This window comes from Puma concolor, chromosome B2, assembly GCF_028749965.1.
Source record: "Puma concolor isolate L17-30 chromosome B2, mPumCon1.1.hap2, whole genome shotgun sequence".
Taxonomy (NCBI): Eukaryota; Metazoa; Chordata; class Mammalia; order Carnivora; family Felidae; genus Puma; species Puma concolor.
This window is the reverse complement of record NC_141671.1, coordinates 16,377,028-16,404,256: the sequence shown is the minus strand read 5'-3', so window position 1 is coordinate 16,404,256 and position 27,229 is coordinate 16,377,028. Positions and strand designations below refer to the sequence as shown.

Sequence of the window (27,229 nt, the reverse complement as noted above, 5' to 3'; positions counted from 1 at the left end):
TTTTTTAGATCTGGCTTCTTTTGTTCAACATTATGCCTATGAGATTCATCTATATTGTTGCTTCTAGTGATAGTTTGTTCTCTCTTCATTTCCATAATGTATGACATTGTAATGAAGATACTCCACTCAGTTTTGTGCATTTTTCTGTTGATGGCCATTTGGGTGTTTTCAGTTTCGGGCCATTATGAATACATCTGTTATGGACCTGCTTGTTTGGGTCATAGAGTATTTGTGTGCATATTTGAGTATATGTTTATGTATACTGTGTGTGTAAACAGCTTTCCAGAGTGGTTTTACAAGTTCACATTCCCACCAGCTTTCATGAGAGCTCTAATTCTTCCACATCCTCACCAATTTGGCATTGGATGACTTTTAAGTTTTACCCAAATTGGTGGATGTGTAATGATATCTCATTGAGGTTTCTATTTGAATTTACCTCTAAGTAATGATTCTGAGCATTTTTTCTTATGCCTACTGGCCATTTGGATTTTCTTGTGGGTGAAGGGTCTATTCAAGTCTCTTGTCCATTTTTTTTAAAGATATTGAATTGTCTGTCTTTTCATTCTTGTTTTAGAAGTTCTTTATATATTCTGGTTACTAGTCCTTTGTTGTATATAAAACTGAAAATATCTTCTCCCAGTCTGTGGCTTGCCTTTCCACTCTCCTACTGATGTCTTTTCTTTATTTTTTTAAAGATTTTATTTTTCAGGTAATCTCCACACTCAATGTAGGGTTTGAACTCACAACCCCAAAGTCAAGAGTTGCATGCTCCACCGAGTGAGTCAGCCAGGCACCTCTGTCTTTTCTTTAATTAAGAAGTATGCATGTAGTTTATTTGTGCTAAGCTATTGAATATGTGTGCATACACGTGTTTGTAGTATTCTCTTATTATCCTTTTAATAGATATAGGATCTATAATGATTACCCCAGTTTGATTTCTGATAATAGTAATTTGTATCTTCTCTATTTTTATCACCGCTAGGCTTGCTAGAAGTTAATCAATTTTATCAATTTTTTTTGAAGAATGAGCTTTTTGTTTCATTTACTTTTTTATTGTTTTCATGTTTTCAATTTCAGTGACTTATGCTCTTATCTTTATTAGTTCTTCTACTCACTTTAGATTTACTTTCCTCTTCTTTTTCTAAGTTCTTAAGGTAGGATTATTGACTTCACACTTTTCCTCTTCTCTAATGTAAATATTTAGTGCTCTAAATTCCCCTATCAGCACTGTTTTCGCTGCATATCCCACATCTTTTGGTATGCTGTATTCCTACTTGTATCTTGTGATGAACAAAATTTCTTAATTTTTTTTTAAATTTTTTCTAACGTTTATTTATTTTTGAGACAGAGAGAGACAGAGCATGAACGGGGGAGGGGCAGAGAGAGAGGGAGACACAGAACCGGAAGCAGGCTCCAGGCTCTGAGCCATCAGCCCAGAGCCCTATGTGGGGCTCGAACTCACAGTCCCTGAGATCGTGACCTGAGCTGAAGTCGGATGCTTAACCAACTGAGCCACCCAGGCGCCCCCAAAATTTCTTAGTTTTAATAGTGCCAACATGCCTGTTTGTTCTTTTATGGTTAGTGCTTTTCATGTCCTATTTAAAAATCTTTGCTGAAGTCATAAAATATTCTATGAAAAAATTTTCTTCTAGAAACTTTGTTGTTTACCTTTCACATTTAGGTCCATGATCCACTTGAAATTGAATTTGTATGGTGTGAGATAGGGATCAAGGTTTGTTTTCTTCCACCATGTGAATATCCAAGTGTTCAAGCACTATGTATTGAAAAATCCATCTTTACCCTATAATACTGCAGTGGGACTCTTGTCATAACCAGGCAACTGTTTATCTCTGGGTCCATTTTAAAATTCTCTGTTTTCTTCCATTTGTCTAATTATCTTATTTTGATTTTGAATTCTATATCTTTATAATAAGTCTTGATACCTTCTACTGCAAATCCTCCACAGCTATTTTCTTTGTCATGGTAAGACTAGTCTCATCCCTTTGCATTTTCATATACATTTTAGAATCAGCTTGTCAATGAAAAAAAATGGATTTGAACTGAAATGTCATTGAATCTATAGATCGGTTTGAAGAGACCAATGCTTTTACATAGCGTGTCTTAATTCATGAGCATGAGAATGGTTTAGGCATACCACTCCTCATTTATTTGGGTCTTATTAATTTCTTCCAGGAATGTTTTGTTGTTTTTCGTGTAGAGATGCTGCTCATCTTTTGTGAGATTTATTCATAAGCATTTGATGGTTTTGACACTATTGTAAATAGTTCTTTTTAAATTCCATTTTCTGATTTTGCCAGTATGTTGAAACAAAATTGGTGTTTTATACTGCCATCGTATCACTAATGTTGTCAAATGCAGGCATTATTTCTAAGAGCCTGGATTCTTATGGTTTCTATGTGTACACAATCCCAACATATTCAACTAATCACCAGTTTATTCTTGTTTTCCAATCATTATATCTTTTTAATTTCTTTCCTTTGACTTAACTCACTGCATTGACCAAGACCTCCGGTATTATTGTGAATACAAGTGGTAAGAATGGACTTAGTTAGGAGCCTTTTGAAAATCTAAGTAACGAGTTCTCATCCCCTCAAAATTCAGTAGGTCCAGGTTGGGGGCCTGGAAAATCTACACTGTAACAAGTATTCTAGGTGATATCGATGTAGGGGTGTCCTAGAAACACACTTTGAGTAATATTTTTAAAGCTTCACTCACCTAAAGAGTTTTCTTGATTAGGATGGAATATTGCTCTTTCGTTCTCCCTTCTCTTCCCACTTTTATCCTCTTCCATGCCAGTGAAGGATACACAAAATACTACTTTTCTGACCACCATATTGTTTCTCTTTTTCTGTTTCTCGCGGTGGATACCACACGCATGGAATGGTCTTCAGTGTTAAAATGTTGGCTGGTTTTAGAAAAGAAAAAGACCCTCATCCTGGGTCAGGAGTCTACTCGAAAAGAAGCAAGCTTTTTAAAAATATATTCAGAAGTTCTTGGGGTGCCTGGGTGGCTCAGTCGGTTGGGTGGCTGACTTCGGCTCAGGTCATGATCTCGCGGTCCGTGAGTTTGAGCCCCGCGTCGGGCCCTGTGCTGACAGCTCAGAGCCTGGAGCCTGTTTTGGATTCTGTGTCTCCCTCTCTCTGACCCTCCCCTGTTCATGCTCTGTCTCTCTCTGTCTCAAAAATAAATAAACGTTAAAAAAAATTAAAAAAATATATATATTCAAAAGTTCTTGAGATCACAGTTGAATTCAGTTCTTTCTGAATACACACCCAAACCCCCACATGTGCACACGCAATCAGTCATATGGGTGTTGCCAGATGACGGAAACACTATGAGGAAAAAAAACAGATTCTAAAGGATGCACAGGCATAGAAAATAGACTTGAATAATATGAAATCACTTGAGACAAACATGGATACCATGTGGTTTCCTAAATATGGTTAGTTGCAAATCAAAGGGACAATGTATTTTCTGAGATCCAGAGGTAAAATATGCCATGGATATTTATGGAAAGGAGATACAAAAATAGCTGCAACTATCATAGAGTATTAGAGCCAGGCAGGGCCTTAAGATCACGTTATCTGACTCTGGTATTTTTCAAGCTGAAGTGACTGAGATCCACTTTGGTAGAGTGAGTGATGTCCAGTGTCGTCTGGTGAGACGCACAGAACCCAGCGTCCCGGATCCCCACCACAGTGCTTCTTCCCTTATGTCACTCAGGTAGTTTATGAGAAGAGATCATGTCTGTGAAAGGAATCCCAGAGAAACAAGAAGGGACAAACCCACGAAAGCGAGTCCTCAGACCGGATAAGAGGGAGATCCGTGAAATGGAATTGATTTTGTAAGCGAATTGCACGAAAGATGTGCGAAAAGAGGCGACGTGAACAGAGAATGGGAAAACCTAGGCGAGAGAAAGGAGACAGTACACTGGGGAAGTCCAAAACTGGAAGATAAAACTATGCTAAAAGGGATGTCTGGGTGGCTCGGTCGGTTAAGGGCCTGACTTTGGCTCAGGTCATGATCACACTGTTTGTGGGTTTGAGACCATCCGGGGGCTCTGTGCGGACAGCGGGGAGCCTGGAGCCTGCTTCAGATGCTGTGTCTCTTCTCTCTGCCCCTCCCCCACTCACACTCTGTCTCTCACTGCCTCTCAAAAATAAATAAACATTAAAAAAAATTAAAAATACGATAAAATAATTCAAGAACATGTAGGTAGACGTAGTATTTTTATGTCATTTTTATCAAAAGTAGGTCTAGCGAGAATTATTTCAATCATAAAATGACCATAATAAAATCTTATGAAAGTACACTTAGACTCCTTTAAAGAAAGGCATACCTCAAGTAGTAGCAATGTTAAGCTCTTAATCTCCTAAAATGTCAAAAGAAGAAGATATAGTAATCCAAAGATGTACTTTCTATATTAAGAAATATTAAATGTAAAATCAAAGAAACACAGGGAAAGCTAAGGCTAGGTATTACTGCAAATGGCTTTATTGTTTTTTTTTTAATATTTAAAAAATTTTTTTTAATGTTTATTATTTTTGAGACAGAGAGAGACAAAGCATGAACGGGGGAGGGGCAGAGAGAGAGGGAGACACAGAATCGGAAGCAGGCTCCAGGCTCTGAGCCATCAGCCCAGAGCCCGGCGCGGGGCTCGAACTCACGGACCGCGAGATCGTGACCTGAGCTGAAGTCGGACGCCCAACCGACTGAGCCACCCAGGCGCCCCATAATTTTTTAATGTTTATTTATTTATTTTGAGAGAGAGAGAGAGCAGGGAAAGGGCAGAGAGAGAGAGAGAGAGAGAGGAAGAGAGAGAATCCCAAGCAGGCTCCATACCCAGGCATGAAGCCCGACACAGGGCGCGATCTCACAACCATGAGATCGTGACTTGAGCCGAAATCAAGAGTCCAACGCTCAACCGACTAAGCCACCCAGGCACCCCAGGTTTTTTTTTTTTTTCAAAGACACAGCTGATGAATGAAAATATAAGGGGATGGAGAATCCCAAATATTTTGAACAATTAGTGGCACTGCCTTCATTCAAGAGAGGTAGAGTTTACACAGTGTTCAGAATTGTTGGCATTTATTTCCTTACGTTTCCACTTCCTTAAGAGCCTGAACCTAAATGTTACAATCATAATATTGGTTTGCAGCCTGTCTAGCCATTGAAAAGCACTCACCTTCATGGTTCATTTGATGAGCCAAATACCCTGGTTGTGTCTCCTGAGAGAGGAAGTATCCATTTTGAATCTATGTTTAACAGAGATAAACGGGCCATAATAATTAGGCAAATGTCATAGAAAAGTGAATTTTAAATGTGGCCAGTCAACCAAATGTATGTACTTAGCAAATCGATACACTGGTTAAGGGCACAGGATTTAAAAATCGGGCAGACAAGGATTTGATTCCCAAATTCAGCTACTCATTACTTATGTAACAACTCCTTTCTCTTCTCTCCTTCCTCTCTCCCTTTCTTCCTCTCCTCCTTTCTTTTATTAAAAAAAAAAAAATCTATTTAGCATTTACTATGTCCTATGCCAAAGGCTAGTGGGCCAGTTATCTGACATTCCTGAGGGAGAACATGCGAAGTTTACAGGGAAGAAATTTGTGGTGTGTGGCCCAAGCCAAGACAGAAATGCAGAAATGAGCCAGACTCGCTGGGAGAAATCTGGGCAGACTGGCATGAACAATGGGAGACAAGTCTGGAAAAACATATTAGAGTCAGGTTGTGAACGGCCTTGAACGCCGGGATAAGCAATTTCAAATTAACATTGCAGATACTTGGAGAACAATCAGAAATTGAGCGATTCAGGAGGAAGCCTGGTACTGAAAGCCAATGGAGGAGACTGGTTCAAAAGAATAGTTTACTACACGCTTCAGAGAAGACAAGACAGAAATGGATTTAACTGTTAGAAGGACATGATGACCTTTAAAATAGCTTTGCTTGCATGGGGGGGTGGTGGGGGGGATAGGAACCAGCAGTGGGGATGACAGAGGGGGTTGAGGGTGAAGAAACGGAGCCTGTGGGGCAAAAGTTCCACGGGAGGGTGAAGCAGAAGGGGAAGGAAATAGTGTGGTAGGGAAGCAGTGAGGCCAAGGGCAGATATATTTTTCCCAAGGTGAAGAGTTATTCTCCATGTGGGAAGTCAAAAACCCGTGCGGAGAGACTGAAGATTCTAGAGCGTAAGAGCAGGAGATGAGAGTTCATGAGAGTTCCCACTGACCCCTGAAGTGCAGAGGGAAGTCTTGCAGAGATGGGGCAGCGTTTCTTCCTCTGAGATTGAAGGGTATGACTTGACATTGAGATTGCCTTTGTAGCCAGGAGAGAATCAAGGCAGCATTTATCTGTGTACTCCAGGTGAGCTCTTGCTAGAAAGATGAGTGGCAACATCGGGCCACAAAAAAGACCAAGTGACCGAGGCTGTAGAAAGGCAGACATCAAAGGGTATAGCCCATCAATAGATTCAGCAGGAGCATCAGACCATTTTCAGTCACACTCCAGAAACCTTTCTACTTCCTTCTGTGCTGGGTAACGTGGGAAGTTTGCAGTGCAAACTTTCAAAGAAATGTAGCCTGTCCTTGATCTTTACCTCTCCTTCAAAAACAATGGCACTGGGTTACAGAGACTGTGGGTCCAATGCGAAGGTGACTCTTTGTCTCTCCACATCTAGGGTTCAATGGGGCTGGTGAGAAAGCTTCTGAGGATTGCAGACCAGGTTGCGTCTTTATTTGAGCTCTGGGTTGGGAAAGGGGAGCAGAGGGGTGCCCTGGGGGCAGTGCCCTCCTCCATGACCCCCCCCAGGCTTGCACCCCAAAGGTAGTAATTCCATCCACACAAGGAAAGCCGAAGTTGGTGTGTCTGGCCAGGCATCCTCAGTCTAGAGAACGCTGTGGGTTAAGGAGACCCTAGCGTGCACTTGAAGAGCAGAGTAAGTGCGTTTGGCGGGAGAGGGCACAGTGCTGACTGGGCATCTTTGCTTTGGAGCCTTCCCTTTCGCATTGGCCTGTCTGTGCCAACAGCTGAGAACCGGGGCTGCGGGCAGAGGCGGGGTGTCAGTCCGGGAACACTGACCCATTGGCCCTGTGGCTGCAAGAGGAGTTAGGGGAGCCCTGGGCGCAAGCCAGGGATAGAGAGCCTGATCTCTGCTCCAGTCCACGAATCCTTAACGGATTTTCTTTCTCTCCCTTCACCCTTTTCTCTCCTTTGCTCTCTTTCTTTCTCTCTCCCTCTTTTTTTTTCCTCTTTCCCCTCTTTTCCCCCTCCCTCCCCGTCCCGTTCCCTTCCTCTCCCCTCCCCCTCTCCCCTCCCCCTCCCCGTGCGTGAGCCTCTTCCTTTCCCCTCCTCCCCTTTTCCGCCTCTCTCTCCCTCTCTCTCTCCGTCTCCTTCTCCCTCTCAGCTCGCCGGGCGACCCTGCTCCTGCCTCCCACATTAATGGCGGCATCTTCGGAGGATGATATAGACCGGCGGCCCATCAGAAGAGTCCGCTCCAAGAGCGACACGCCGTACCTCGCCGAAGCCAGGATCTCCTTCAACCTAGGGGCAGGTAGGGACGACCCTCTCGCCTAGCTCTCTCCCCCACACCGCTTCCTCGCCTCCCTTCCCTCCACGCCGGCTGGCTCAGCCCCCTGCCCCTCCTGGGGTGTCCCCCTCCCGGCGGGGTCCTCCCTCCCGCCCCCCTCCCTACCCAGCCGGACGCCGGGCTCGCTCACTCGCTCTTTGTGTCGCCGGTGTGCGGAGGGGTGTGTGTGTGTGTGTGTGTGTGTGTGTGTGTGTGTGTGTGTGCGCGCGCGCGCGTGTGTGTTGCAGAGGTGGGGGAGGGTAGTGCGTGGAGCTCTACATCCGCCCTGGAGTCACACGCGGGCTTCCCCTTTCCATAAGGAGAAGAAAGTGTTGTCAGTGATAACAATGATCATAGGAATAACCCAGAGCTGGATCGGGCTGCGAGTGCACTGGCTGTGGGCGGAGGGTCTCGCAAGGTTCTGCCGGGGAGGTGTGCTGGCAGGGCTCCTACAGGGTGGAACTTGTTGGTGACATTCCGACTGGTGATTTTGCTGGGCTGATGCCACTGCTGCGGTGTTGGAGGGGTGAGAGGGTGTGGGGTTGACAGCTACCAACGGGACCTTATCTTCCCACCGAGCAGTGGGAGAGCAACCCGAAGGATGATAATAATAATAATAATAATAATAATAATAACATTGTCTGTTGGATACATGTTAGGTGATCTGATTCTGTCACTGGTACTGGTGCTCAAAGTGGCCCAGATGGAATTAAGTGAAAAGGACAACTGAGGTAGAGGAGGGAGGGAGGAGGGAGGGAGGAGGGTAAAGAGGGAGGGAGGAAGGGGTCATGGGAGGGAGGGGGAAAAGAAGAAAGAGGGAGAGGAAGGGAGGGAGGGAAGAAGAAAGGAAGGGGCAATAGAGAGGACTGAGGGATCCAGAGAGTCAACATGCTTCAGTTGAGAGACCTCTCAGGCTTACTTGATGAGAAGCGCCCAGTGTCAGCTGTCCCCACTGCTGCTGCTTCTCCGGATTCATAGGCAGACATCACCCCTGTTAGTAGCAGATGGTCACCATCATCGGGAAGAAGTTGTCCAACAATAACTTCATAGTGCTGCCTTTTCTGAATGACTCCTAAGCCACCACCCCAGCTGCGTCTCTTCATTTTTAGAGTCCCTCAGTGTTCTAGCAAATCCATTGCAAAAAGAGTGAGGGAATTTTCCTGAACACTATCCCTCGAAATAAGTTTCAAAACCAGATAATACCTTTTTCTTTAGGAAACTAAATCCTTGAAAATGGAACTGAATGAAAGTGTGTTGCGTGCATGTGTTGGAGCAGAGAGAACCTTCACATGATGAGTATTTTATACACTGTTGAGAAGTTTGGACAAAAGAGAAAAAACTCTGAATAGAGAAACAAGATGTGTTGGCTAAGGAACCATATCTTCATGACTAGAAGGGTGACTGAAAGGATCAGAGCAGCCAACTTGGTTGGAGTGTTATATTTTCCTGTCTTGGTGATTTGGGTTTTTAATCATATGTTTTCTTGTCACTCCTAAAATGTTTTCCTCTGGATTTCGTGCTGGGGAAATGAGGACTTTATTGGGAGAAGCTTTGGCAATTTTTGTGCATGCTGTGTAGCCTGTGGTCTCACTTTGGAACGGATAATCCTTGATTCAGGATTCAGGATATGGTTGTGAGGGGTCCTCAGAAGGACAGAGAAGAGTTTCTTTTATGACTGAGATTGTTTTCTTGCTGAGTGATTTCAGAAATTGTACCACTGACCCCTTTGCTACCAAACTCTGGTACATTCCCTGAGTGTCTTGGTCTCAGCACAGGAGAGGAAAGGGCTAGAGCGGCAGTTAGTAAAGGTTATTTACCTTGTTTTACTTTTAACAACCAAACAATAAAATAAAACACTAAAAGAAGGCTTCGAGTTTCAGCTACTACTGAGAGCGTTGAGCCGTTTCGCTGCCAGATTAAACCCAGTGACTTGCCATCTTTTATTCTGGTTAAATTTCTCGGGAGGCCAGTTAAAAGATTGGACTTTTCGGACAAGACTTGTCTGTCTTTTCTCTGGAAATAAACAAGCCCAACAAGGTCCCAGTCTCTTCTATATGCCTCTTAGAATCTCCCTAAAAGCAAAATCAAGAAAGACACCAGCAAGAAAGAGAAAGTGTATCCAGAGGATGTTGGTAGAGAAGGGAGAGCAGTCGCAGTGGACGGTGTTCTGCAGATAGGGGAGCTGTCCTCCCTCGGTGGTGCTGAAACGAAGGACTGTGTGACAGAGATGTGACTATAAACAGGACAGCGGAGGGAGGGGTGCCCAGTCCCTCCCAGTGATGGAATCCCAGGGAAAACTCAGGAGATCTAGTCACCAAAAACTTTTCTATCCCTGCCCACCTACATTTGCCGCCTGTTTACTACGCCTCACGCCTACTGCTCCACTGCTCAAATCAGGCAGTTCTGCTCTAATTTTGCGCAGGCTGTTCACTCCTGGCGCTTTGTTTATTTTCCAGCTGGTTTCTGGTTGCTTTCCTGACATAGTAAGATCTACTCACAGATGTGCCTTTCCCCCGCGTTTAAAAGTAATTGTAACCCCTGGTTTAAAAAGCAAACAGCCTTGTTTATCTCCTTGAGCAGCAAGTTGTAATTAAACTATTAGTGTCGTTATCAGCGTTGCTGAACAGAGGAGCCTGCACACTTCGGGTAAATTACATAATTTGGGCATAGAGAGAACTTTGTCTCGTAACAATTTACAAACAATTAAGCAAGGAAGATTTCGTTTGCCCTTTATTCCCACTCTTCTTCTACCCCCCAGTCACTTAGTGTTTATTCTTTCCAGAGAAATCCTTTCTTGGTTTAAACCATTTATGTTTAATATTTGCTTTCTCACACCCACTCATTATATAGAAGTACATGTTTAATATTTTAGAGGTTTAGTAATGCTTCATGGAATAAATATACAGATGTTCATTTTATTTGGATATCACGAAATCATTTGGGGCACCAACTCCCTTCAGCTAACCTGTATAGTTGCCAAATAACGTGTACTGGGCATTTTGAATACTAATTAAATACTTATGCATCCTTTCAACTACATCCTGTCCCTGAGGGCACTTAATAATATCATTTCAGAAATAACTCCACAGCTTGAGTGAAGGCTATACTCCTTCACCTACTAGTCCCAAGTCAGTCAAAGAATAGCACCAAAATGTGGGTCTTTCATCACTTTATGAAGATGCAAACTCCAAGTTTCAGCATAAACTGACGGAGTATAGAATCGGGATTTTCCGAACCGTGACTTCCATTCTTCTCAAAGAGACCCTTTTGTTGGTTTTTAACTTCTATTCAGCACTTAGTATATTATGCTAACAGTGATAATGGTTATTTGCTGACGGTAGAGAAAATTAAGCCAATGTACTTGCTGAAACTTACACAGACACATCAGACCTCATTTAAAACATTGAAAGAGGTTTTTTTTTTCCCTGAGAAATTAAAATGTGTTATAAGGACATCGTGTAACAGAAGAGTATGTTCACACTATTAGTAGCAAGTGTTTCTAATTGTGTTCTCACTTAGTAATGAACATCATTGACATTTAGCTTGTGAGAATTTACCCTGCCTTATGAGGTCATGCATTCACTGCATTGAAGTGGGTGTCCTGAAGAGTTGCAGCCTGTGGGGAGGATGTTTTCCTATAGGCTAGTGTGTTTTATTTATCTTTATATTGACAGTATGTAGAAGGGTATTTGCTACCTAGAGGGTGCTGAAACTGAAAAGTTCTCGGCAGTTACACGCTGAAATGAATGGAAATGTTGTGGTAAATAAAAAGTTAAGCCCATCTAAAATTTCTTAAAGGCGTGTCAAAAGCAGGAAAGCTAATCACGCTGATGATTTAGGATTGTTTAAACCCCAAAACCAATATTGGGCCACTCTTGAGAAAAATAAGTACTTCTCTAATCATAAGGAAATTTAACCTTTGTTGACATTTCGGAATTGCTTTTTGCGTGGAGTAGATTTTAAGCTAATGGCATGGTCAGCTTCAGAATGCCCGTCGTCCTTGGGACTTCAAGATTAGTTTTTGTTTCTGATGTAAACCAAGGAGAGCTATTTCTGATTTCTGTTGGTCTTCTCCACTCTTCCAGGCACAGAGGATAATGGCAGTCACAATTGGCTTGTTTTGGCCACCTGTAAGAATGGATGGGTCCGCCAGATTAGGGTATAACCTTGGTCTCAGGGGATCTCTTTCTTAACTCTCTTGAGGAGGAAGATCTTTATCTCTTAGTTACAGTATGAAAATCTATGATACTGAGAAGTGACTGCCCAGAATGCGAGATCATCACTTAGCAATGAGAACTGTCCCTAGGCAAAATCGGGAATACTGTCACACTGAAGCAAGATTGTTCAACCAATGCGAAGGTCTTGGTAAGCCTCTTCCTTCACTCTTTCACTGAAGAATGCCAGTGTCTCCCTCACAATGTTTTTTTGTTACTGATTTCAAAGTGAAGGTAGATCACATGGGTCTGGCTTTTATTTTGTAAGCCCCAAATCTCCTTGAAAGTACTGATCGCTTCTCACATTCAGTAGCCACAATCCAACTGGAAGGCCGTGTAGTTGACCAGCAGCCTCTATTACGGGGCCCTCTGAGGGTCTGCCCTCCTCCTTTGCTGTTCTTAAAGCTAACCAACCTGGTAATCTCATTATGTAATGCATTCAGATGGTACTGATGAAGACCACTCCAAATAATATAAATAATATAAACAAAGTAAGGGAAAGTAAATAATTAACAATATGAAGAAATAGGAAGCCCTTTGCTGTTAATATTTAACTTGACTGCTTACAATATTTTTGTTTCAACAACAATCCATACGTTTCTGAGACACCTTGAACACTAAATCTGTGTTACATGGTTAAATTTTCTTGGGATCTCTGGTCTGGGCATTATTAAATTCTTTTTAACATCTAAGGATTACATTACTATTCTCTTATCACTAACTGATACGTTACTTATTTAGTTTGTCTGTAATTATATACATATATATATATATATATACACACACACACATACATGTGTATGTATTTAGAGAAAGAGAGATTTCATGGAAGACCATGAAAGTGTGTTTTATATGAAAAATATCAGAAAAACTTGATTTTAATGCATCTCTGCCTCTAAGACCAGGCACAAGACATTTAATTTTTCTAGGCTTTGTTCACTCGGCCCTTAGATGACGGATTTCGATTTTAAAATCTAGGAAGTCTCAGGGTGCCTGTGTGGCTCAGTTAAGTGTCCAACTCTTGATCTCAGCTCAGGTCATGATCTCAGGGTTTGTGGGTTTCAGCTCTACGTTGGGCTCTGTGCTGACAGTGTAGAGCCAGCTTAGGATTCTCTCTTTCTCTCTGCCCCTTCCCCACTCACATATGCATTCTCTCTCTCTCTCTCTCTCAAAATAAACAAATAAACATTAAAAATAAAGAAAAAATAAACAAAATATTTAAAAATTAAAAAAATAAAAGGAAGTCATTTAATCTAAAAACCTGTGAATAACTGGTTCTTCCAACTCTAGCTGTACTACTGGATATTCACTGGTTTTTATATGCAGTCTTATTTATGGTATAAAACATATAGTAGAATAACATAATTATAGCAGTGATTTAAATATTTGATCACAGCAAAGTTATGAAAATAAGCTTAAGTAAAAGAATTGATAAATATTAATCAGGGGCGCCTGGGTGGCGCAGTCGGTTAAGCGTCCGACTTCAGCCAGGTCACGATCTCGCGGTCCGTGAGTTCGAGCCCCGCGTCAGGCTCTGGGCTGATGGCTCGGAGCCTGGAGCCTGTTTCCGATTCTGTGTCTCCCTCTCTCTCTGCCCCTCCCCCGTTCATGCTCTGTCTCTCTCTGTCCCAAAAATAAATAAACGTTGAAAAAAAAATTAAAAAAAAATATTAATCATAATTAATAATTACTTCTTAATAGTTAATAATGTGCTAGGAGGTACATTTACATACACCGTCTTAATTAGAATGTTTTAAATTCGAATAGTCAGAGATTAGAGTCTTTCACACAGTTGATGCTTTGTAAATGTTTGTTGTATGATTGAAAAAGGTATTGGCGAAATCTGAGCAATAAATGGAAAGTGAGAAAACTAAATATTAATCTGGTCTTCCAATTGGCATTTTAAGTGTTTCCTGTTCTCTTTTGTAATTAAAATGAATAGGTTCTAAGATCTATATTTTCCCTTTATCCTTTTAAATTACCGGGGAAGGTAAATACATGCCTTTGGAATTCACAGATAGAATAATCCTATCTTCTAGGTTCTAACTATAAAACCTGGCCATGGCCTACAGAGAACTTTTTTCCTTCAGAGGCATATGTGCTGATAGGAACAAATAAACTGTTGGTTAAAATAGGTGCAAAACAATATATTCTTATACAGTTCTTTTATTTTATTTTTAATTTGTTTAATGTTTATTTATTTAAAACATTTTTTTAATGTTTATTTATTTTTGAGACAGAGAGAGACAGAGCATGAATGGGGGAGGGGCAGAGAGAGAGGGAGACACAGAATCTGAAACAGGCTCCAGGCTCTGAGCAGTCAGCACAGAGCCCGACGCAGGGCTCGAACTCACGGACCAAGAGATCATGACCTGAGCTGAAGTCGGATGCTTAACCGACTGAACCACCCAGGCGCCCCAATGTTTATTTATTTTTGAGAAGGGGGAGGGGTAGAGAAAGAGAGAGACACAGAATCCGAAGCAGGCTCCAGGCTCTGAGCTGTCAGCACAGAGCCCGTCGTGGAGCTTGAACTCACAAACCTCGAGATCATGACCTGAGCTGAAGTTGGGCACTTAACTGACTGAACCACCCAGGCACCCCATCATGTATTTTAATACGAAGCAAAAATATTTTCATATCACATATGGAGTTACTCCTTGACGTATGCAACTTCAATTCATGATTGTTTATTGTACAAGCAAGAGTTAGAACACAACTGAAAATTGAAGATAATATATAGAGCTAGTTTTCTCCTTGACTTGGTAAGTTGAAAAATGAGACATATAGTCAGTGTATCATGTCAAAAAAAACCCAGAAGAGGCCCTGAAAGAACTATTAATAGATACAACATGTTCCTCATCGTATGATACAAGAAGAATTGTAGCATTTTCCCCCTTTGTTTCATCCCTGTCCCCACCCTCTTTGGTAGTAGGTAATAGAGTGGATATGATTTCAGGAGGGAAAAAAGTGGGCCATGTTGACATCTTAATGGCTTTAATTTACAAGTCTTTTATATAACGTAGGATAGTTAAATAAAAGACAAAATCAATTTTATGACCTTATTGAAGGATGATGGATTGGCATGACTTCCTACGCAGGCTATCGAAAGACAACAGAAATAATCACACTACTAGTTATTTAACATTTATAAAAGCAAGTGTTGTATAAAAGCTTGTAGTTTTCCTATTGATCTTTTCTGCCTCATTTGTGTACCCTAAACTAACAATTCAGGAGCAGAATCTTTGAATAGTAAATACTTGGGCTGTATTGTAGTCATGAGGATTCAATGTATATCTTGGTTTTGAAACTATACTGAACTTTATCAATGTGATTATTTGCCATTTATAGACATAGACAGCCCATTATTTCTGGATCTCTACCACACAAATAACAAGTTGATTTAATACTCAATCATGGTTTAATCAAGAGTATAGAAAGAGCTGTGTTATGCTTGATTTTCCTTATTCCATCTGGGCCCTGTGGTTTGGGAGGGGGGAGGTAGAAGAAGGTAAGAAGAAATCGTAATATTTATTCATTCAACAAATGTTAATTGAGAACTTAAATATGTATTAGGCCATGTTTTAGACACTTGGGAACTATTAGTAATCAAAACAAACTCAGTTGGTTCAGTTGGTGAAGCATTTGACTCTTGACCTTAGCTCAGGTCTTGATCTCAGGGCCGTGAGTTCAAGCCCTGCGTCGTGGAGCCTACTTAAAAAACAAAAACAAAAAAACAACAAAAAAAACCCATCTAACCTTTGTGAATTTTAACTTCATAAAGTGGGTTATGGACAATAAACAATCTAATATTTATACACACTGTATAATATTTTAGAAGTTAAGGCAAAAATGAAGCAAGCTAAGCGTACAAGACATGTAGAAGCAAAGAAAGGGATGGGCTGCAGGATAGACAACATTGAGAAGAGGGGATGTGAACAAAGTTCTCCCAAGTAGGTGAGAGAATGAGCAATACCAATATGGGTGGAGGGCAGCAAGGGCAAAGGCCCTTTAACTGGAGTGTTCCTCGTGTGTTCAAGACCTGGAGAGGAGCCTAGTGTGGCTGGAGAAACTTGTAGGGAATAGGGACCAGAGTATACAGGATCTGGGGGCTACTGTGGACTTTGACTCTCGTAGTGGAGTGTGGGACGATGTGGGGATTTACGCTTAGGAATAACCCGATCTGAGATAGATTTTAAGAGGATTGCTGGGGCTGCTGGGCATGAGCAGATGGTAGCGGGACATGAGGAGGCAGGGAAGCTGATTTGGAAGATTTCAGTAACCCAGAGAAATGGTGGTGGCTGAGCAGCGAGGCAGAGAAGCGGCAGTGAGAAGAGGTCAGATTCTGTATGTATTTGAAAGGATAGCCAACAAGCTTTCATGATGGATTCAGTGTGAGTTGTTAAGAGAAGGAAAGGAGCAAGGAGTCCCTCCAAGGTTTGGCCTGAGCAACCACAAGGATAAAAGGGCCTTTGGGGGGCATGGGGGAGTGGTCAGAAATTCAAATGCAGACATGTCAAACGTGAGATGCCTACTAGACATCCCAGTGGAGGTATCAGATGAGCAGTTAGATAAGCCTAAGGTTAAAAATGAGGTCTGGCGCAGAAATATTTATTGAAGGGGCACCTGGGTGGCTCTGTGAGTTGAGCATCTGACGTCAGCTCAGGTCATGATCTCACAGTTCATGAGTTTGAGCCCCACGTCGGGCTTGCTGCTCTCAGTGTGGAGCCTGCTTCAGATCGTCTGCCCCCCTCTCTCTTTGTCCCTCCCCCACTCAGGCTCTCTCTCTCTCTCAAAACTAAAATAAAACATTAAAAAATATATTTAAGTTGTCAGCATATAGAGGGTGTTTGCTAACATCTACTGTACCGTGGGCTTTGTAAACTCTTGGTTATCTATTTCTCATAATGACCTTATGAGATTTACATGATTATTACTATCCTTATTTTATCCATGTGGCAACTAAGTCACAAAGGGGTTAAATAACTTAGCAGTGGTAATGTAGCTAATAAGGTGAAGAAATGGAATTTGGATCATCTTTTATATGACTCAAATCCATATTCTCAATGGCCACGATTTCTTACAAGAGAGCAAGCTGATACAGTCAACTTTGCTATAAAGTTACATTTTAAGCTTATCATGGCTAAGGGAAAAAAAGAGAGAGAATCAGGAATGCATCCTAGCCCAGTATTAAATACACACACACACACACACACACACACACACATATGTGTATATATATACATACATACATACATATATATATATATATATATACACATATATATGTATGTATACATATATATATTTGGCTAGGACTCATTAAGAAATGCACTTTGGGGCGCCTGGGTGGCGCAGTCGGTTAAGCGTCCGACTTCAGCCAGGTCACGATCTCGCGGTCCGTGAGTTCGAGCCCCGCGTCAGGCTCTGGGCTGATGGCTCGGAGCCTGGAGCCTGTTTCCGATTCTGTGTCTCCCTCTCTCTCTGCCCCTTCCCCATTCGTGCTCTGTCTCTCTCTGTCCCAAAAATAAATAAACGTTGAAAAAAAAAATTAAAAAAAAAAAAAAAGAAATGCACTTTAACGTCACATACACGCATGCATATTTATGATTGGAATAAAATATTCCTCAAAATGCCCTTAATATGTGCAAATAAACTCTGATGTTTTCTACATTACCCTATTCCTTCCCTTCCCATCCATTCCCTTCGAACATAGTCTAATTATAAAAATGCTGGTTATGACCCATCTAAGTGATTTTACAACCCACAGTTTAAAAAACATTACTTAATTCAGGGCATCTGCACGGCTCAGTCGCTTAAGCGTCCGACTCTTGGTTTTGGCTCAGGCCATAATTTTGTGGTTTGTGAGTTTGAGCCCCAGGTCAGTCTCTGGGCTGACAGTGCAGAGCCTTCTTGAGATTCTCTCTCCTTCTGTCTCTGCCCCTCCCCCACTCACAGGCATGCACACACTCTCTCTCTCTCTCTCAAAATAAATAAGTAAACTTAAAAAAATAAGTTAAAAAATTAAAAACATTACTTAACTCATTGTTTTCTAGGCACTATTTCTGAACTCAGAAAAAATATTTGCAAGGAAATCCCCATCTTTTTTGATTCCCCCAAAGAATGTGGTAAATTCATTGTCTTCACAACATGAATCAAGATGAAAGAGAAAAGCTCCAGAGTGAAGGCCAACTTCGCTCTTAGGTAGAGTAGGCTCACAATACCTTTTGAGGCTCACAAGAAAATGTTTTAATTTCTTTTAAGGTCAGAATAAAAAATGAGTATAATCCAGCCTGGTTTATATTTGTCTCTCTACCAACATAATAATAGATACATAGTTTTTAATATTTTTTGTGGTGAAAGGGGCTTTCGAAGACAGAAGTGACTGGGACCCATGGAAGTCATAATGCAGCCCTGCAGAGTGGGAACAAGAGCCGTGAGGAAGAATCCTCTCTTTTCCAGGGTAGTGATAGTGGTTATGTGAGTATATCTGGAGCTAGACTTCCTGGGTTCAAATCCCCACTCTGTCATTTACTAGCCATGTGACCTTGAGCAAGACATTGAACCTCTTAAGTTTCTCACCTATAAAATGGAATTAATAATGGTGACCACCTTGGAGAGTTTTTTTTTGAAGAGCAGATAATTTTATGAAATGTGAAAAACTTAGGGGCTCCTCGGTGGCTCCGTCGGTTAAGCATCTGACTCTTGATTTCGGCTCAGGTCATGATCTCACCGTCAAGGATGGGATGGAGCCCTGTGTCGAGCTTGCTTAAGATTCTCTTTCTCTTTCTCTCCTTCTACCCCTCTCTCCCCACTCGCGTGCCTTCTCTCTGTCTCAAAAAAAAAGAAAAATGTGAAAACCTTAGGATAGTACTTGGCATATAGTGAGCACTCATTACGCAAAGCAGAGAGCAAGCTCCATTACATTTCTGTGTATTGCCTCATCTTGGTTCTATTCTTCCAAGATATTACCCAAAAGGAAAAAAAAAAAAAAAAAAGGAAAGAATGAAAAGAAAAAAGGAAACAAGGAAGATGTCCTTCTAGTTACCACATCGTCTAAGACCGAATGGCTACAAAGTCATAAACGTTCAGACAAGGAACAAGTTTTCTTAGCTAATTTCACCTCTACTCAGTCCTTGTTTAGAGTACTGAATGAGTATGACAGGCCCAAGATGAGAAAGGAAGTCACCCTCAGACTCTAAAAGTTAAGGAAATTTACATTAAAGACAGCCCATCCTCTGACTGACGTTGAATGGATCAACTCTGAAATATCAAAGGGTCACATGGAAATGGCCACATGGACAAGACTAGCTACTGGACGTCCCGGTGGTCCCCTGAACTTGGAGGCGGTGTTTTGTGAGAAGGGAAAAAAAGAGCAGAGAAAGGGATGTAGGAGGAAGAAAGGAGGAAGGCAAAGAGGGAGGGAGAAGAGAGAGAACACAGCTTTTCGGTTTGAGAAGTCATCCACGAAGGCCAGGTGAACATCAAAAATCATGGAATCTTAGCTTTTCAGAGTCAGGGAGAGCATCTTCTCATTTCTGAATCACGGGCATAAGTGTTCCGTGATGGGTTTGGAGATTTGCTGATTCCCAAATCGGACTCTGCTACTTACGAGCTAAGCCATCTCTGAATCTTTGCAACCTCGAACACGGAGATAACACCCTCTGCCTAATTATGGTTGTTACTTTAAGGACCAAATGGAAAAATGTCTTGCCAGTAGCCAAGGACTATATACAAAGGCGAGGAACAGAGGTGGTCTGGATGAATGGGACAGCTTTAGATTTCTCGCTGTGGCACAAATGAGGCCCTGGAATGAAAATGTGAAAACTAGATTAATTCTACTGAAAATGTGGCCTTTGCCATAGCCAAAAAATTCAACACAGCCCAAGAGTCCAGAAAGACTGACAACAGCATCTACCGATTTATAAATGTAGGTGATGTTCATGCCTTCAGTGTCAACTCTCATCATGGTATGACGTGTGGTTGCCTTTGGATACTCTTATCCATCCATAAGAGACAGAGTGCTCGAATTTTTACAAGTGTTTGTCATTTTGAAACGAAAAGTAACTGTACTGCCCTCTCGAATGACTGGCCTTGCAAGGCATTTGTCCAACTTGGTCTTAGGCACACACCGAACAACCAGATGCATCCCTCTTTTCTAATCTCCCCTTCCATTTCCTCCACCTTGTCCTCCCTTCGCTGACTGAATGCCCTAATTACTTGTTTTGACCTTAATCAACACACCCAAAGCTTCCAAGGCAAGATCTTCATTTCCGAGAGGAAGAGGCTTCAAAAGTCCCCTGTGTATCTGAGGAAGTCTAGGGCTGATCATTACCTCCCACTGAAACCAAAAAATCACACATTTCGCACAGCTGTGGAGCCAGCTGCCCTAAACTCACCCCACATCGCCCACCATGCTGCCTTCCAGCAACGTCTTTGCTGTATCTGGTCGTGATGCCGGCTTGTAATCAGCTGAGAAGCAGCTATTTCAGTAAAAAAAAAGTGACTTTCACCGGCAGTTTGGGCATGGCACTCAGAGCCACCTTTCATATAAGGCAACTTCGCAGTTCTAGAAACGATTTCTCCATGTTCAGTGGGTTCAACTGAAATAGAACAGGCAGAAACCAAGTTAGGAGTGGCTGGGCTCTTCGTTTTGTTTTTTATTTTGTGTCTTTGTCTCCCAGTTTGGAGGGGGTTTCATTCATATAAAAGCAAAAATTTTCAACTGATATCTGGGTCTGGAGCTATAATGTAGATAATGCAGATCATGCCAAATTGTGGCTCATCACAGATTCCCCATTATGTGCGATTTGTGATACCACATAACTTTCATGAGTGTATTTTACTGCATTTTGACACAAAAAGGTATTTGGTTAATAAGCTTTAAGCAAATTAGATACTTGATACATTATTGTAATTTTGTAAAGCTTCAAAATGACTCTGGCTTTTTTCAAGTTGTAAAAGCCCTGAGGTAGTTTTCCTTTATCTTCTCGTGTAAGGAATTCATTTTAAATATGCAGAAATAAATCGTTATTGTGGTTTCTGATGTTTTAGCCAAAGGTGTTTTCTACATCCTGTATACCAGAGACTCCTCGCCACAGAAATCCTCCCCATTTTATGAAGCAACCAGACAGAGCATAGTCAGCGCTCCCTGGGTGGGCCATTTAGTTGATTTAAACATTTCTTTTTTGTTTTTCCGAGTCTATCCGTATATTTGCACCTGTCACACCGGTAATATTCTTTCTGGCGTCTTGAGAACGTTTGTATTTCCAGAAAGAAAAGATTGGCTCATGGTTTTCTTGTCCACCAAGATCTGAGTCAAACTATGACATCACTTGTCTGATAAAATAGCAACCATAGACACGGAAGTGTGTGTTACGTCTAAGACCAACTAGAACCATCCATAAAAATAATGCCAGGTCAACCCAAAGTAAGCTCAAATCAGCCTTAAGCTCACTTCATTGGCCTCTCTGTTACAGCTCATATAATATGAGCTGTATGAACAATTTCTGCTGTAAAGTTACCTCATGAAGACATATATCATCTAAGTCCTTCCATAAACCCAATTATAGGGGCAATTCAGGAGAGTTACAGCTACTCACGTCTGCGTTCTATCTCCTCCCCGGTTCCACTTATTAAGGACAGTGAAGTGGAAATATTGAGGTAGAAATGAAACAATGACTGAATTTAGCCAACGCAGAAAAGACTGCTATAATCACTCAATCAGGCATTGCATTAGCTTTTTTATTGCTATGTTGCCAGCTTCATTTATTAGAGGTGATTTGTCCAGAGAAAAGCTATCAGCGGCCCTTTGTACACAAATATGAATATATGTTCGTTATCTCACTGACTTATTTACACAACATTGTGTACGTTTCATTCAAAATTATTAGCACTCTTTCATTTAAATTCAGTCATCCTAGTACTTAGATAACTAAGCTCTTGGTCACAAGTGGCAGAGAGGGATATAAGAGTAGTAATTAATAAAACACACATTAATTAATAGTTGATAAAAAATGTATCACTGAGGCAAAAAAAAAAAAAAAAAAAAAAAACTCAAAAAGCCCAGTGGTAAAAGATAGAATTCCTTTTCATGTTATAACACGGTTCAGAGCAGGAGATACTCATGTTATCATTTTTTTCAGTTTATTTTATTTGACAAAAAGCACGAGCAAGGCAGGGGCAGAAGGAGAGGGAGAGAGAGAGTTCCACCCTGAGCACGGAGCCCGACACAGGGTTCGAACCCACGAACCGTGAAATCATGACCTGAGTCGAAACCAAGTGTCAGAAGCTTAACCGCCTAAGCCACCCAGGCGCCTTTCATATGACATTTTTTGTTCCCCACAGAACTGAAATGGTTTTGAAAGGAAGTCACATAGGTCCTAATAAAAAGGCCTAGAGAGGGACTACACAGAGAAGTGGATGTTCATCAGATTAAAGCTTTTCTGCAGCCAATATTCAGCATTCAGAACTGAAGGAAAATGAGAAGCATCTTACGGCTACTTGTACATTGATTCAAATATGTAGCGCATTCACCGCGACCGAGCACAGACACTCACCCCTGGTGTATATTAAAGCGGATGTAATTTTCTTTCCGGTTGCTGGTTTTTTCAGAGGAATGTATTCTCTGTCCATCTCTGCAAGCCTCAAACACGGTCCAATAACCACAGTGAATCTTGAGCGCACTTTAGCATCTTTTCCAAATTGTAACTGGTTGCATCTCTCTCACGCTTACCCTTTGGTGACCCTAAAAAAAAAAAAAAAAAAGAAGAAGAAGCGTGTTATTTATGTGGGTTCATAGAAATATAAATTTTTTCCATAAGGCTTCGGCTTCCATAAATCTGTTGCTGCGGTTCAATTGTTTTCCTCCCCCGAGTGGGAGAACAGTTTCAAGTCTGAGGTCCACCTAATCCTAGTGTCAGGATAAAATGCCTTACTGCAGGGGAGGTGTAGAGGTCGTACAGGGGGAAGGCGGTCAAGGGAGCAGGGTAGCAAGGGAAAGAGAGAGTTCTAGTCTTCCTGGGGATAAATTGCCAGGAGCGTCCACTGATTTGGAATATGTCATCATGCATAGAAGGAGAAAAATGCCTTGGGATTTTTGACTCACGTGGGAGCTTTGGTTAGGCACAGGTGTAGGCCAGCTCTCCTGACCGCTCTTGAGGTATCGCTTGGAGAGGGCGAATGTGCCCCGATGTGTCGGGCAGAGCTGGATATGAATTCTGACCCTGTTGGGCAAGTGTACCATCTTGATGAACTCGGTTTGCTTACCTATAAAACGGGCAGGTTCATTTCCCAGAGTCACGAGAATGACCCGAAGGGGGGATAGAAAGCAAAGTCCCTGGCATAGTAGGTGCTCAGTAAACACCTTTCAAACCATTCAAGCAAGACACATGTTCAATTTAGTTTACTGACATGAAATCTTGATGTCGTAGCACAGCGACAATGATTAGAATAGCCAAAGTGCCCTTATAAAATCTGGACAAGGGGCGCCTGGGTGGCTCAGTCGGTTGAGCGCCGACTTCGGCTCGGGTCACGATCTCATGGTTTGTGAGTTCGAGCCCCGCGTCGGGCTCTGTGCTGACAGCTCCGAGCCTGGAGCCTGCTTTGGATTCTGTGTCTCCCTCTCTCTCTGCCCATCCCCCGCTTGTGCTCTGTCTCTCTCTGTCTCTCAAAAATAAATAAATAAATGTAAAAAATTAAAAATAAAAAAAATCTGGACAAAATTTTCAGAAAGGAACAGATGACTTGGTTATCGTGACTTATTTCACCAAATATCCACATAACAAATATTCATCAAAAGCCTGCTACACGCTCAACATGGATTAAACAGTTTCTTCAATAAGCAAATCCATCCACATCCACCAGACTCCCAAGCGTTTTTGAGGAAAGGGATCATGTCTGCCTTATTTACCCCAAATCCTCAGTGCCTACTGCAGAGCATGGCCCATGACAGGTGCTCAAAAACTACTTGTGATAAAAAGAAATGTCATCAGGGCAAAGGCTGCTTTGCTCTTAGTTCGACTTTATACAGAACTCACTGGATTTCTTCTTCAGTTTTTTTTTAGAAAAGGACTTCAGTTTTTATTTTATGTTTTTTGCACTTGTATGTTTTTACCGAGATGTAATTGACATACAACATTGAGTAAGTGTATGGTCTATACATGTTGATAAAAGGTCTTTATATTTTTAAGAGCAGTTTTAGGTTAGCAGTTTTAGCAGAATGGAGAGGAAGGTACAGAGATTTCCCCTGGACCCCTGCCCCCACGCATGCACAGCCTCCCCCATGATCAGCATCCCCCACCAGAGTGGGACATTTGTTACCAGTGATTAACCTACATTGACGTGTCACTATCACCCGAAGTCCCTAGTTGACCTTAGGGTTCACTCTTGGTGTTGTACTTCCTGTGGGTTAGTCACCCATACACTGGCATGTATCCATCATTCTAGAAACATACAGAATTACTTCTAGAATAATTTCTAGAAACATACAGAATATTTTCTAGAAATATAATGTTCTAGAAACATAATGTTCTAGAAACATACAGAATATTTTCACTGCCCTAAATGTCATCTGTGATTTTCTTATTCATCTCTTTCCCTCTCCTCCCCAGCCCCTGGCAGCCACCGATCTTTTTATTGTCCTTATTATTTTGCCTTTTCCAAAATATCATAATTTCACATGCATTTAAGGTGGTGTGCATGTAAGGTTTTTCTGTGTCTTTTTTTTTAAAAGATTTTTTAAGTGTTTATTTATTTCTGAAATAGAAACAGAGCATGAGTAGGGGAGGGGTAGAGAGAGAGGGAGACACAGAATCCAAAGCAGGCTCCAGGCTCCGAGCTGTCAGCACAGAGCCCGAAGCAGGGCTCGAACTCACAAACCGTGAGATCGGGACCTGAGCTGAAGTCGGTCGCTCAACCGACTGAGCCACCCAGGCGCCCCTCCATGTCTTTTCATGGCCTGATAATTCATTTCTTTTTTAATTTCTTTTATTTTTTTTAATGTGTATTTATTTTTGAGAGACAGACAGACACACACACACACACACAAACACACACAGAACGTGAGCAGGGGAGGGGCAGAGAGAGAGGGAGACACAGAATCCGAAGCAGGCTCCAGGCTCCATGCTGTCAGCACACAGCCCGATGCAGGACTGGAACTCACAAGCTGAGAGATCATGGCCTAAGCCAAAGTTGGACGCTTAACCAACTGAGCCACCCAGGCGCCCAGGTTCGTTTGTTTTTAGCGTTGAATAGCATTCCGTTGTCTGGATGTACCACAGTTTATTTATTTGTGCACCTACTGAAGGACATCTTGAATGCTTCCCAGTTTTGGCAATTATGATTAAAGCTGCTATAAACATCCATGTGCAGGTTTTTGTGTGGACATAAGTTTTCAACTCCTTTGGATAAATACCAAGGAGTGTGATTGCTGGATCATATGGTAAGAGTACGCTTTGTTTTGTAAGAAGCTACCAAACTGTCTTCAAAATGGCTGTACCATTTTCCCTTCCCACTAGCAATGGATGAGACTTTCTTCTCTTCACTTTTTCGCAACATCTATAGACTTCTTTATATATCTGATCCTTGATTCGTTCTGAGAGTTTCCATAAGCAGAAGCTTTAGAGCAAGGAGACACTTACCCCATCAAAGCTGTCTACGACCCAGGCAGGCTTCTCAGCGTCTGCCTCTTCAGTCCTGCTCTCTGGGAAGAGGCCAGAGATACGATATTCTCCAGAGTTTGTGTCTGGGTCCTGTAAAACATGGAAAGGAAGGGTTATGTTGGTTTTCACTCCTGTTTTATTAGAGTTGCAATAGTACTTGGGATGATACCGTTAACTTTACTTTATCAATTCTCAGCTCCTAGCGTCCCCCGAAGTGATTCCCTAGACATGGGGGAAGGTTGAAAGTCAGTTCTTGCGAAGGAGACTAGCTGGTCTTTTCTCCCATGCTTCACAAAGAAGGATCCCTTTCATTTGGCCTGTTTTGAGACTGCAGAAGGAGAAACGAAGCAGCTCTAAGCAAACATAATGTGTTTCTCCTCATTCACCTGGCATTTTGTTTCCTTTTTGAGCTGAACTGGAGGAATTGACATCATTAGGAGAAGATCGTGGCAGTCTCCCACTTGCTACGTCTCTGAAAACCATTGCTAAGTTTTGTAAAATGAACCTCAGGGAACTAGAAAGGACGTGCTCTGTGTTGGAGGCCATTCTATATCTCCAAGTCTTTGGAGTATAAACTTGGCTGCGATAGAATTTTTGGTAATTCTGGTATAATAGTCTGCCCTAAAATTCAGAGGGGGAAAATTATTAAAATATTTAAAGACTTGAGCTTATGAAGTTTGGAGATTACCCGTTCCAGTGAACACATTATGCCCTAGAGAGCCCTGTGATCCCCAAGAAGAGAAAAGAAGGAAAGGGAAGGGGCGCCTGGATGGCCCAGTCAGTTGAGCGTCCGACTTCGGTTCAGGTCATGATCTTACTGTTGGTGAGTTCGAGCCCCACATCAAGCTCTGGGCAGTCAGCACAGAGCCTGGAGTCTGCCTCAGAGTCTGTCTCCCTCTTTCTCTGCCCCTGCCCCACTTGTGCTCTCTCTCTCTCCCTCTCTCTCAAAAATAGATAAACATTTTTTAAAAAGGAAAGGGAAATAGAAAGTCTTCAGATTCTAGATGTTTAAAAGTAGCTCAGTTCCAGGGGAATGCTGGAGGCAGTGCATATAGGTTCTTGAAAGCCAACTAAGCACATCTCTTCCCAACTCCAAGGTCAATGTCATCACATCAGGAGCTTTGCAATCAGCCAAAGTATTTACACATGGAAATCAACAAACACTACTATACATCAGAACATTTTTCTGGATGTCTGCTTATTTTTGAGAAAGAGAGAGACACACACACACAGAGTGTCAGCGGGGGGGGAGGGGCAGAGAGAGAGGGAGACACAGAATCTGAAGCAGGCTCCAGGCTCCGAGCTGCCAGCACAGAGCCCAACATGGGGCTCGAACCCACGAATCATGAGATCGTGACCTGAGCTGAAGTTAGATGCCTCACCGACTGAGCCACCCAGGCGCCCCTCAGCACATTTTTTTAGAGGGCTTGTTGTTAAACAGTTACTCGCACATCACTGCTCAGTTCACGGAGTTGAGCCTGATATTTAATAGACATACTCTAAGCACCATCCAAGTATCTATGTAAGTGGTTTAGGCATGTTTTATTAGATGCTAAAAATATCAAAGGAAAAGTATCAGAATGGCTTTGCTTGACCCATTTAATTTGACAACTTCCCGTTCAAATGTTTATTCACTTCAAAGGATCTAGGAACATGTTGGTAGGTGAAATTACTTTATGATTGCTTCACTGGTATTTTAATATGGCAATATCAATATGGCCAAGGTGCAGGATATAAGCATGTCTGTTGAAAATATGCTTTCATCTCTAGCA

At 42.0% G+C, this 27,229-nt stretch overlaps 1 protein-coding gene across 6 annotated transcripts in view; it reads left to right on the top strand.

Moving 5' to 3' along the window:
* PHACTR1 (phosphatase and actin regulator 1) overlaps positions 1-27,229 on the top strand; it is a 570,997-nt gene that overhangs the window by 30,644 nt on the left and 513,124 nt on the right. For all 6 annotated transcript variants that reach the window (XM_086706265.1, XM_086706260.1, XM_086706269.1 and 3 more), the window contains one exon: positions 7,424-7,570. In XM_086706265.1, the coding sequence (XP_086562391.1) occupies positions 7,424-7,570 (147 nt within the window). The remainder of the gene's footprint in view (positions 1-7,423; positions 7,571-27,229) is intronic.